The sequence below is a fragment of the Pantherophis guttatus genome, chromosome 3, assembly GCF_059756535.1.
Source record: "Pantherophis guttatus breed Tessera chromosome 3, ASM5975653v1, whole genome shotgun sequence".
Lineage (NCBI taxonomy): Eukaryota > Metazoa > Chordata > Lepidosauria > Squamata > Colubridae > Pantherophis > Pantherophis guttatus.
This window is the reverse complement of record NC_142065.1, coordinates 53612806-53626690: the sequence shown is the minus strand read 5'-3', so window position 1 is coordinate 53626690 and position 13885 is coordinate 53612806. Positions and strand designations below refer to the sequence as shown.

At 37.9% G+C, this 13885-nt stretch overlaps 1 protein-coding gene across 6 annotated transcripts in view; it reads right to left on the bottom strand.

Moving 5' to 3' along the window:
- Positions 1-13885, bottom strand: part of CELSR2 (cadherin EGF LAG seven-pass G-type receptor 2) — a 99821-nt gene that overhangs the window by 47675 nt on the left and 38261 nt on the right. For all 6 annotated transcript variants that reach the window (XM_087889585.1, XM_034414755.3, XM_034414753.3 and 3 more), the window contains exon 3: positions 6473-6695. In XM_087889585.1, coding sequence (XP_087745711.1) covers positions 6473-6695 — 223 coding nt within the window. The remainder of the gene's footprint in view (positions 1-6472; positions 6696-13885) is intronic.

Sequence of the window (13885 nt, the reverse complement as noted above, 5' to 3'; positions counted from 1 at the left end):
TGCATTAGATTCTTTATCTCCCTGTAGTTTTTTGTCACAGTGTCATTGATACTTTGGAACATCAATGCCATTTCTTTTAAAATTCCACTCATTTCCTCTTGGTGGAGTATCTTGTCTTATTTTAATAAGTCTCACTCTTGGTCAATAGGCCAAAACCACATATATTTGCTCCTCAGAGAGTACAATAATCATAGTTCTTTATATCCCAGGATTATTCAATCAGTTCCATTTAGATAGTCCAGGAAGCTTTCCAAATATCTCCTTATATTCACTCTATAGGTTTAGTCATATATCTTAACATTCAAAAGTCACTTTACTTAGGTATCTTCCTTGTTCTCACAATTGAACCTCCAGTAGTAATAAAGTTGATAAATATAGAACAGTAGATATCACTGGAGATAAATGTTGTTTATTTCTCTAACAGTAGATATCACCTCCAGATAAATGTTATTTATTTCTCTTATCAAAAATTTTCCCAGACTTGTAGGGGCAAAGTATATTTTCCATTCATCAGTAGGCGGTGCCTTCAGTTTAGGTTTCAGCGTTGTCTCAGATCTCACAAATATTTAATCCAATTTCAATTCCATTTATGGAAGCAAAGTCAGTTATTAAGTAAATAGTTCCAGCACTTTAAAATGCCTTTCCCAAAAACAATACCTACCCAGTTTAAAAGTCCAATTTTGTATGTTTTAGAAGTTTTTTTTTACTTTTCTCCTCTTAGTTCTTTTCTTTCATGTCTGTTTCTCTCAGTAGTCATTTGCCGCTTTAACAGATAGTTCTGAGAATATCTCTTTTCCTGAATTTTTTTTTCTTTTTAGGGTTAGGTTCTAGGTAAAAAAGGAATCGTCTCACCCAGTTCCAATGACTGTTCATCTACACCGCTCCTGCACTTTCTTGGTTGCCTTGGCTGTCCCAACTTCACAGCAGCCATGATGACTGCCTCTTCTCCTTGTCGTGGATGAGAGGGGAAAAGCCCTGGGTCAAGTGGGAGAGATGCAACTCTCCGCGACCTACAAGGTGCCCTTCTTTTCTTTACCACCCCTCCAGGATGGCTTTAGCTCCTTTTGGAGCCCTCCAATGGGGAGAACTTGGCACGGGAGCATGGAGACCTGCTTCTCCCATCCGATCTCGCTGCAACGTCAGCCAGAAGTCCAAGAAGAGTAAGATTTCTGTTAAGTCAAGCTAGAAACCATGATAACAGAAATAGGGATTGGTGGGCAAATTGATCCAAACATATCCAGAAAATAATATAGTTGTTTTGGAAGAAAATCACACCTTCACAGCTTGTGGGAAAGTGCTCAGTATAAATTAAAAGGTTTTGCTAGCTACTGATTAAAGCTCTGGCCAAACAATCTAGAAACTGGATTCTGCTTCATACCTCACAACTTAACTTGTAGCCTCACACGTGGCTAGGAGGAGAAAATGCACTGATGGGCTACTTTGGGAAATACAGTGGGATGTCCCGATATAGTCAGTTGACTCCATCACTGACTATTGGGGGCGAGTCTTTGGCCCCCACTGAAAGGGCTCGCAATCTGGGAGTCCTCCTGGATAGGCAGCTGTCTTTGGAGGAACATCTGACGGCTGTTACCAGGGGGATCTTTTATCAGGTTCGCCTGATTCGCCAGTTGCGGCCCTTTCTTGATCGGGATTCCTTGTGCACAGTCACTCACGCCCTCGTCACCTCTCGCCTTGACTACTGTAACGCTCTCTACATGGGGCTCCCCTTGAAGAGCACCCGGAGGCTCCAGCTGGTCCAGAATGCAGCAGCGCGGGTAGTGATGGGAGCAACATGGCGCTCCCATGTAACACCGCTCCTGCGCGAGCTGCACTGGCTCCCGGTGGTCTTCCGGGTGCGCTTCAAGGTGTTGGTTATCACCTTTAAAGCGCTCCATGGCATAGGGCCTAGCTATCTCCGAGACCGCCTGCTGCTACCGATGACCTCCCATCGACCCGTGCGCTCCCACAGAGAGGGCCTCCTCAGGGTGCCATCAGCCAAACAATGTAGGCTGGTGGCCCCCAGGGGGAGGGCCTTCTCTGTGGGGGCTCCCACCCTCTGGAATCAGTTGCCCCCGGAGATAAGAAGAATCCAGGACCTCAATGCCTTCCGTCGTTCCCTGAAAACCTATCTTTTTCAACAAGCCGGGTTGGCTTAAGAAGAAATTTTTAAAATTTTAAAATTCTTTTAATTAGTTTGTGATTCTTAACTTTCGGGCCAAAATTTATATATATTTTTAAATGTTTTAATATTTGTATTCTATGTTTTTTATCTTGGCTGTACACCGCCCTGAGTCCTCAGGGAGAAGGGCGGTATATAAATTGGAAATTAAATTAAATTAAATTAAATGTCCAATTGATTTACAGTACACTAGTGCTTCTAGATGATTTATAATGAAACTTCTACTTTCTTAATGTAATGGTCAGTTTTTCTAACATCAGCAAACACAAAATTCCAAAATGTACATTTAGATGAAAGATTCAGATACTCATTAACTTCCATGTAATTATGAAATCAAAACCCCCACCAATCTATTTCAACTTTAAGATTGCTGGCATGCCATTTTTAGGTGCCCTCTTTACTCCGTTACTGGTGGTGGAAGATTTTATTTTAAAAAAAAAATTGCAAAAGATTCTCCTTTCCACATTCATGGTCATGTCCGCTTTAACATAACTGCTGAGTCTCCAGAGCAAATTCAGTTGATCATCAGGCACTCAAAGGTTGCTTACTATGATTTAGTCTAAAAAGAAATGGAAATAAATCATCCGAAAACCACTATAATTAGGATGATGTTTTCTTTAATTAACTGTGCACACTGACATATTAATTGTCTATATAGTCAGATCACTGGGTGTCTTTTTTCTTTGCTTTCTACAATCTTCTGGTAGAACAAAGAACATCCATTTACTAGTTTCAATCCTTATAGCTTCCTGGCACCAGATCAAAAATGAAATCCGGTAGAAAAAGGAACTCAAAGATCCCAACAAATAAGCTTAGAGGTGTCAAATTATTCCATCTTTTCTCTTCTGATAAATATAACAAGAATTATATCACCTTCTTATCTTCTCTTATATTTCAGGGACATCAATATGCCCACCTATCAACTGTAGTTGAACTGAACTAAATCCACTAAAAATGGATAATTTATAAATTTAGTTGATTATTTCATATAGGCTTTTATCAGAGCATTATTACTTACTGTTACTCATTCCTAAAATGTACCATTTCTAATTGCAAATGGGAAAATAAGACATGAATGCTTCTCGGTATAACAACCAGAATTACCTATGTATAAGGTGGGCCTAAGGTGGGCCTACTATTCTCATTCTCATCTTCTGTATTTATTATGTAGGCTGATTTATATAAAAAAAGAGACTAAAACATCATTCAAATAGGTCAGTTAATATGTTTTGCATCTTAGCTATCAATGATACAGTTTCACACTTGTAAAAATACACACTATTTCTGAGCATGGAAGCCTTTAAAATCTCCCAATGATTTTAAAAACATGCTTGTTAAGTAATAATGAATGTTTAAAATAAGCACCAGCTCAGAACAGTCAGAAAGCACAAACTATACAAATTATATATCTTCATTAATTTCTACCACCTTTGAATTCTACCCATTTTATACATTTCATGATCGGTACTCAGACATTGAAAAAGATACACCATGTTCTCTGCATAAAACTTCTCATCCACACGTTCCTTTAAGATATGAGCTCTTTACTACTGGTTCTGAATGTTTCATTTGCCCTGCACAAATCAACCTTGTGAAGTAGGAAAGGTATACCTACTAATGAAATGTAGAACCCTACTCCTAAATTGCCATTCAGAAAGTTGAAGGGAGGTCAGTTAATATTTGGATTGGCATAGGGAATCTAGAGCTGCTGCCGGTTACCTAAAGCAACTTTTCTTAATATTTAAAAAAAAAACATTATAATTGGATTCAGCCAATTGCCAATTACGAACTTCTGCATGGCTGCAAATTTTTGTTTTATTGTTGCTATTTCAAATACACACTTGTCTATTCTTTAAAAACAACATGCTTCTTTCCCAACATACATGCTTAGAATCAAATGAGCAGAGGCCCATTCTGTTCTTATACCTGCAGATATACTTGGACTCTTAAGTACCTCAGTGGAATATGTGAAATTACACCTGCTCAGCATATTCTATTTTATTAAGGTTGATAAAGAGTATTTTGTTCTGATCTAACATGTGAAGAATAGAGAGACATTTGTAACACATATAAGGTTGGTTAAAAAAAAGAGAAAAAATATGTGCTTCATAACTGATTATCCAATATTAAAACCATATATGTATATGTATATCCCTAGATGAATTACTATACAGGTAGTCCTCAACGTATGACCACAATTAATCCCCAACTTTATGTTATTGAGACATTTGTTAAGTGAGTTGTGCCCCATTTATGAATTTTCCTGCCACAGTTATTAAGTGAATCACTGCGGTTGTTAAGTTAGTAACACGGTTGTTAAGTGAATCTGGCTTCCCCATTGACTTTGCTTGTCAGAATGTCACAAAAAGCAGATCACATGACCCCAGGACACTCATAAATATGAGTCAATTGCCAAGCATTTGGATTTTGATCAACTGATCATGGGCAGGGGTGAAATCTACTTACTTTCCCTACCGATTCGGAAGTCACATGCACATGTGAACCCTCTGCGCATGCGCAAACCCTTCTGCGCATGCACAGAGGGTAAAAAACAGGTTACATCCTGGTTAAAACCAGGAAGTAATGACGACCAGGTGGGTGGGTCGCTACCGGTTCTCCGAACCACCCGTCGCCATCACTACCGATTCAGCCAAACCGGTTCAAACTGGTAGCATTTCACCCTGATCATGGGGATGCTTCAACGGTTGTAAGTGTGCAAAATTGCCATAAATCACTTTTTTCAGTGCCACTGTATCTTTGAACGGTCAAATAAATGAACTGTTGAAAGTTGAGCAGTACCTGTATTCAACAATAGAATGTTTCTCAAATCAGGCATCAGCCATTTTTGTTTTTGTCTCTTCCCCAAACCAAAGTGTGATCCCAGATTACCAAGGGGCTGAGTTATTGGAGCAACCCCTTCTGCAGCAGGTGGGGAGTGATACCCCACCCCCCACCCCCGCATAGAAACAGTGAATGGTAAGCCTGTCAGGGCTGAAAAATATGGTTCCCATCTGAGCAAACCAGATCTTCCTTTCCCTTGTGACCACACACAGAATTGCTCTCCTAGGTAGATTCGTTTTAGACTGTCAGCACTTGGCAGTTTTCCCCCATCCCCCCCACACACATACACAGTCCCAGAGGAAAAAGTGTGTGACAAGTATACAGAGCAGAACTGGAGATCACTGACCCTTCGCCGGGGACAAAAAGGCTTTGGCTGGCTGGCTTCTTTGTGCTAGGCTAACAAAAAGGATGGAATTGGAATAATTATGGGTGGTAAGGCCAGGAAATGGGGAAGGCTCCATAATCTCATCAGAGGAGCTCAAGCAAATAACATCCTTACGACAAATACAGTACTTATATGCCCATTTAGACTGAAAGGACAGAATGAGAAGTGAGATACACAAATCCCAAAAATTTTGCTATGCTTCCTTCTAGTAAAAGTTCCTTTCTAGTTTAACAGTACTGCTAATACAGAAAGAGGAAGACACTTGATTATTCAACAGGTAGCACAATACGTCTGAAAATGGAACAAAACAGATCCAAGAAATTAAGCAGTCTATATGGTCCAGATGCCTGTGGTAGCTCTCAGCCTCCATATACATAAACACAGACAAATCTAATACAGACAGCAATTGTTGGGAGTGGGGAGATATACAAGCGAACACCATCAGTGTTTACCTATACAACTTCCTGCTGTGGGTAAAAGTCTGGATCAAGCTGATTCCCCTGACACATAATGTCCATATTCAAATCTTTTTAAATTGTCCAAAATAACAGCATGAAAAAAATATGATGAAGATGAAGCAGAATTTTGTATCAAAACTTTTAAGACAACAATTTTAAACATGTTTAGTAGAAGATGGTTCATCTAGACACAATGGGACATTTTTTAAACTTATAGAACTTATTTTCAATGAAAGTGAATATATTATCCAAGGAATTATAGTCCATCTAGTTTGGCTTCAAAAAAGGGGGGGGATTTCCCCCAAAAAACTTTACTATTTGCAAACATTTAATTCTGTAACATTATATTTGGAAAATTGGTTAAACATTTATACTTTTCTAATTATATTTTATATTTAAAATATTTTTTCTCAGGACTTCATATTCTAGCTATTTTTTTAAAAAAAAATTGAAAATGAAATAGATTTTTTAAAAACAGGGATAGTTACGAGGGTTACCCTGCTGGCTCATAGTACAGAATGTCAGGAAAATTTAAGGAAGGACAAAATAATGTACATATAGGTGCAAAACTATATTGGACTTCTTTTTTTTCCTAAGCCAAGTACTTACGTGAGAACAATGGTGAAATGGAAGCGTTGGCGCAGCCCCTTAAAAGTAAGAAAGGAGTGGCCCGGGAAACTACGGGTATTCATCTGACAGTACGGCTTCTCATAGTCTCCAGAAAGGCAGTCACACTTGAAACCACCCACCAGCAGGTTGACACAGGTGCCACCATTCTTGCAGACACCAGGGGTACAGCGGCCCAACCGGGAATTCACTTCACAGTTCTCTCCTGTAGCAGAAGCAAAGAATATCGATCAACAAACATATATATTCTCCACCTACCTTCTCCATAATTCTCAAAATTAGTTAAGACTCAAAGCTACTCCAAACCCAATTGAATTTCTTCCCACAAATCCATCTTCCCACAAATCCATCTGAAGCAAAGCACTTGGATTTGGTGGTATAACTAACTATATATACTACTAGTAGTATTTATACCATTTATAGGCTACATAACTCCTGATTGTGAATGGATTACAAATTAAAAGTAAAAAAAATACAAAACACAAAAGGAAATCATGAGAGGCTCTCAAAACAACATACAGTATAACCACACACATATCATCCAGCAGGGGCTCAACCTTCACTCTATCCACCTCCTGGAAGAATAGCTCATCTTCCTGAACGTCATCAGAGTGGGAGCCATCTGGATGTCTGAATGAGTATCATTCCAAAAGCCACCCACACTTTCTGATTCCCACATGATGATACTGCTTAATCAATAGGACATGGAGCAGACCCACTCTCCCTGATCACACTGGGTAGGCAAAAACAACCAAAGATAAGTGGTCCCTCGAAGAAAAAAAAGGCTCTATGCCATGAATAATTTTATAGATGATAACCAGCACCTTGAATTGCTCCCAGAAGCCAACTGGTAACCAGTGCAGCTCAGAGAACAGTGTGATCATGCAGAAATAATGAAGCATGCCCCACACTGTCCAGATTGTTGCATTCTGGACTTCCAAGTGCTCTTTAAGAACAGTCCTAAGTAGAGCACATTACAGTAATCTATTTGTGAGGTGACTAGTGTGTGAGTGGCTGCCTGAAAGCCTTCAGGTTCAGGAAAAGTTGCCAGTGGCACATTGGTTACACCTGTGCAAAGATCCACTTGGCCACAGCTACCACCTCCTCTTTGAACAGAACCTGTCAGTTGCAGTATAAACAAGTTATGCAATCCCACCCAAGATCAATAATGGAACATCCTCAGACCTAGATGATCCAAATATTTGCAGCTACTCAGTCTTGTCAAGATTGAGCCCGAATCTGTTCCTCCTCATCTAGACATGCAGAGGTTCTAGACACTGGAACATGACTTCAACAGCATCATTTAGTCAATCTGGGAATGAGATGTATGATTGGATGTCATCATTGTTATGATAATACGTGACCCAAAGGTCCTCCATGTATATGTTAAACAGAAAGGGTAAGAATTTTGACCCTTGTGGTTCCCCATAAGTAGAAGACTGTAGGCTTCATCTCTCCTCCATGTTAACATCTGGAATCAGCCACAAAGAAAGAAGAAACACTGCAAAATGGTGCTCCCTCCAAAAAAAACTTGCAGCCAGTGCAGAAGGATATGATGATTAAAATTATTAAAGACATCAAGGAACACAAAGAAAAATGCAGTAGCCTCATCCTGGCTCTACCACAGGTCATCAAAAAGAACACCTGATGTGATCCAGCCTGAAAACCAATTGAAATGGGTTCAGATAAACCATCTTCTCAAAGATTATTGCTAAAGCCCAATCACCTTCTCCACAACCTTTCCTTAAAAGGGATGGTTGGAGACTGGATGAAATTTGTCTAGAATCTTTGGAATCATAAGTAGCATATTGAGGACACCCCACAGTCTCCTTTAAGGCTAAGGGCACAACTTTCTTCCTCAAAGAAGCAGATGTCAACAATATGGACTCAATAACTACTATCTCCCCACTTTTCAAAGCCAAGGGAAAATATTTTATTTTCCCAAGACTCTTAAAACCTAGTTTTATGCTAGTTCAGCTGTTCTTTTCTATTTCCTGTTTTGATACTGTTGCAGGACTGATCTTTCTCATTTGTGAGACTACAGAAATTAATTTAATTTAAGGTGCCTGATATATGAAATATATGAACACTCAAACACTCCTATGATATTAAGCAATGGCCCTTTTTAAAATGATGTCCAAGTTCTTAAGATCTATAACATAACCCTGAAAATTAGCAGTGCAATATCAGTTTCCATTTTGTTCTCAGATACCAGTTGTAGGTAAGTAGTGGCTGGGATTTCCCACCAATTAAAGCAGAAAATAAAGCAGAAGATAAATAGTCAAATAAGTTATCATTTTAGCACTAAAACACAAGAGCAATCTCAGAAAGTCTCTGGTCATATCGTATAAACCATTTGCATGTTTGTGCAAGCTGAATTAAAACTTGATTAGAAAGCCTAGCCCTAACAAGTCTGATTCTCCAGAGTTTACTCTTCAATTTGCTTTTGTGAAAAATCTGCCTAATCAAAAGGTTTAATGTCAAATGTCTTTGATATATTCTATCAATATGCATGCAGCTGCTTTTGTTAATAATGGAAACTGCTTAACAATGGGATGTCTTCAACAAAATGATGTTCACTTGCAAAGCATGTGTTATAAACAAGCAAATCTGTTCCCTGTATTATTAGCAATCTGAAGGAGTGATTTATTACTTTAACTCTATCCGTTGTTCATTTCTCAATTTGCAGAGCAAATGGGTAGCTTGTAGAGTTGAAAAAGCAGGATCTGATAATGTAGAAAAGCTGCATTTGCCAGGAATAGCCTTTGATGGATACAAATAAACTAAGCTGATAATTTGATACCACTTTTTCTCAAAAGTTTGTATACTGAATGCTCTTGTATTGGAAGCAAAGAAGACTCAAGTTCTGATTTAAAAACTTTTGCATTCATTTGTTGTAAATTTCAAGTAACCAAAACTGAGATTTGTCTAAAATAAATAGTTGAAACCCAAACATGTTTTTCTCCCCACCAGCTTTTTCTTTTACACCCTTCCTTTCAGCCTTATTTTCATATTTTCTTGTTTATTTTTCATTACCTTCAAAAACTTCTTCTGAATCCTAAACCAGATTGCCAACATTAGCTTCCCTCTTCTCTCATTTTTGTTTTAATTACTGGGTTCAGACAACAGTTTCATTAAGATAGATTGGAAGCTAACTAGCTTAGCCACATGACCTATTTTACACAAACATCCTTCTATTTGAATGCTCCAGAATCCAGACTTTTAACTATCATTATTCCAAACCAAGGGAGCCTGGCATGTTATGGTCCCTGGGGTTGCAAAGAGTTGAACACAACTTAGTGACTGAACAACAACAACAACAACAACAAATTCCCAACCAATACAGTCAATAGCTGGAGCTACATCTCCTGATACATCTTGAGCATGTCAAAATCTGTCCCTAATCTGTTCTTTCAGATTTTTTAAAAGGTAAATAGGTCTATCTATCTTGCAACTGGTTATCTTTTTCTTCTCTTTTCTTTTATCTTCTACCTTGGAGCCTTTTCTTGGAATCTAGATGTTCACATAACATGTCTCAAGTAGGATAATTTGAGCCTAATCATTTGTGCTTCAATGCTTCTCTTTAGCAATATAAAATTGGCTATTTTGATCTCAGGGACATATTTGCATAGAATCCTGCAGAGTTATATACTTTAGATTGAATCTACACATTTACACTTGGCAGTAGTGGTGAGTGGTCCAAACTTGAGATTTTTAAGAAGATATTGGACAACCATTTGTTTGAAATGGTATAGGATTTCCTGCTTGAACAGGGGGTAGGACTAGAAGACCTCCAAGGTCCCTTGCAACTCTATTATTCTGTATTTGCATGCAAAGGTCTGAAGTCTTAGTGCTATTTCAAGAGGGGTTCCCAAAAGAATTGTGTTAAATTATGATCCAAGAAAACCTCATAAAGATTTTCAAGATGCTTTATCCTAAGCAACTGCAAGCCAAACTAAATGCATGTATCCAATTCTCTGCCAATACCTCAAAAACTCAGATTGGAAGTTTTCAACAGTTCAGATTTCAAGAGGAAAAGCAAGTCAATCCAGCCAGAATAATAATATAATGTATTAGGGGAGACTTGGTCCTAATCATCTGAGCAACATTATGGGTTCTATCCCAACAATATAATTTTGATTTTTAATAACTGTATCGTTTTTAAAAATAATAATAAAAATATATTTTTTTGCAAGTTGCAATTTTTTTCATTAGAACAAATTCTAAGTAAATGAGTTTCCTCTTTTGTAACTGATCTTCCTTTCTCTTCTTTCTCTTATTAAAATCCAGCTACATGGTTGTGGCAAAACATGTTAAAAACCTTACCGCAGATTCATACATCGATGTAAATCTCCAAGTACTCAAAGATTAAGGTTACTTTTAAAAAATCAACCTGGACAACTAAAATGGTGTGAATGCAGCACTAATCATTATGAATAGCATGATTTGGTGGCAGACAGAAAAGGGTCCAGCTTTATTACATATCAAAGCTCCGAAAGTTAAGAGACAAATTCTACTTTTTGAAGAAGCTCTATACTTCAAAATGGCTGTAACAAAAACCTAATGTTTTACTGCATCTGAATGTATAAAAAGGTATGTTACGCTTTTAAAAATTGACTAGTTAGCTCTCATAACATGACTATAGGTGTAGTAAGACCAATAGGGCTGTATAATGCTTCAGATCTGATCTGGAAAAGGTACTAATGTAGAATAACTGCCCGATGTATTAGAGCCATTGGAGGGAGTCTTCTACAGCAGCCATTTGACCTTAGAAACCGTTGTGAGTGCTTTAATCATTCACAGACAGCTTGTTTACACTCCTGTACATTCTGAAACGGTTTTTCCTGAATCATTCTCAAATAACTGCATAACACTAATAATCAGAGACCTGAAATTTGAACATCTTTTGTTATTGAATTGAATTGAATAAAATGCTTTATTTGGCCAAGTGTGATTAGATACACAAGGAATTTGTCTGTGGTACAGAAGCACTCAGTGTACTTTCAAGGCAACAGAGAAAATAATAATAATAATAATAGTAATAAATACCATTTGCCTGCAAGCAAGAACTGCTGGGACCATAAAATAGAGAAAGTAATAGAAAATGAAGAAGCTAAAGTGGCCTGGGACTTTAGAATTCAAACAGAAAGGCGTCTGCCGCATAACACACCAGATTTAACAACTGCCAATAAGAAAGACAAAAAAAAAGTCTGGATAATGGATGTGGCAGTACCTGGAGACAGCAGAAGAGAAGAGAAGGAACCCGAGAAGAAAACAAAATACAAATAGAGGTAGAACTGGGCCTTTAACACGCAGTCAGGCTGCAGCTAGGATAATGAAGCAGGAGAAAAAACTGCTGCCCTCCAATCAGGACACAGAGTTGCAGGCTAATCAGCATACGTCAGCAGCAGCAAACATAGAAAAGCGACAACTCCGACCTGGCAGCATACCCAAAGCTTCTAAACTGAAAGTAGGGGCCCGATGAGGACAAGTTAGAGAGCTTGTCGAAACGTTGCCAAAAATAAAACTTTTGAAGTGTTGGTTAGGATTTTAGGTAGAGTTTCAAAAGACCTTACAAAGTGTTTTGTTGGGATTTTGGAGGATTTTAAGCTGGGATTTTAGCCACGATTTTAAGCATTTTAACTAACAGACTTTTAATGACGCGGGAAAACACCCGAGATTTTAACTTTTTACATAGATAGATAGATAGATACTAAGCCACACTTTATAGATTGATGTACATGCACATTAGACAAATCTGTGAGAATTGGGTGTTTAGCAGGGTGATGTTATGATTCTAGAATATATTTACCATCACTTGGCCTGTGAAAATTAGTAGAATTTGATCATATAGAAATGTCCTTGGGCCTCCAGACAAAATTATGAAACTTCCTTGAAGTATAATTTGAACTGGAAAGAAGCCTTAAAGGGAGTTTCAAGAAGCTGTTCTAAAGATTTTTGGATATGGGAAGAAATAATTTGATAGGCTGCAGACACACCATTTTGCTGCTGGACTATATACATCCCCATCTGGTTTGTGAGGTAATTTAATAGAAACTTATTTCTATGTTATCCTGAAGTCACTTAGGAAACTGCAGGACAGGTTCAAATTTCTCCCTAGGGAAAAATGGGGCTGCTATAAATATACATAATAACAGGAATTTATGCTGAGGCCATATTACAAAGTGCAATGATTCCTCTGGCCATATTCTGTCTCTGACATATGCAGAAATAGGACAGGAAAGGAAGGGATTGGATAGTTGTTATAAAATGAATTTGTAGTTAAACCTGGCCTACTTTTTTGGCCTTTCTCCTCAATATAACCTTCACATAAGTCTCTTGACCATAATAAATATGAAAAGTACTTTATCAAAAATATATAGAATTTTTCCTGCAATGTTGATCCCATTTTACACACCCAAGCTAGAAATGCTAGTAATGCATGGTGAAACGCATCACAAATTAATGTTGAAAAGTTCACCTTCACATATGGCCCGACTCTGATTTAGGATTACGGTAGTTTCTGAAGCACCAAGTAAAATAAATTGTAAATAAATGTATTACATTTAATAAATGTAAGTTACCTAACTCTGAGAAATTTCTGAGCTATTTTCTTAAGTTGCATTCAGCAAACCAAAGCATTTATGAGGTCTTGGACATAGGGTTAAATGATACCTCATTATCCGTACACATGCCATAATTATGCTCTTAAGTGAGAAGCAGGTGTTTGCTTTAATAACATAATGTTAGCTAGGAGGCTTATGCCAAAAGCATGCTTGTTACTCTGTAATAAGAGTTAAAGTAGATGAGACACATGAAATGCATTTTTGCATGTCTCTATATAATAATGCAAATAATTTGATATATGTGAAAACTGTGTTACAAAACAGAAGATAGAGAAGAAGGAGACAGAGACAAAAGAAGTGGCAGAGGGTTCCAGTCTAGAGCAAAATTCCAGCGAGTAATATACTACGATAGTAAAACTACTGTACTAGACTACCGTAGGATCGAGAGAGCCAGATTCAAATTCAGACACAGCTACAGAAGCTCACTGAATTTGATTATTTTTTTAAGCCCAAATTATATCAAAGGGTAGTTGTGGAGGGAGAAATGGAGAAGAAGGGATATGTATGCTTCTTCCAGCTCTTGAAGGAAAGGCAAAATCAAAATCTGTCCAATTAAAAAAAAATCCTGCTCCAAGTCGAAGTTGGAACTTTGGCCTCCATGGAATTCTATGTTACCATAGAACATACATTCCTAGCCCTCTTCTCTTTCAGAGTAAGCAACATTATGCAGAACAGAACACAGCAAAGGAGTAAGGAGAGAACTAGTGTGGTGGCACGGAAATTTCAGGGGTTGGCCCATTTCAGTCCACCCTTAGCCGAGTGTGTGATT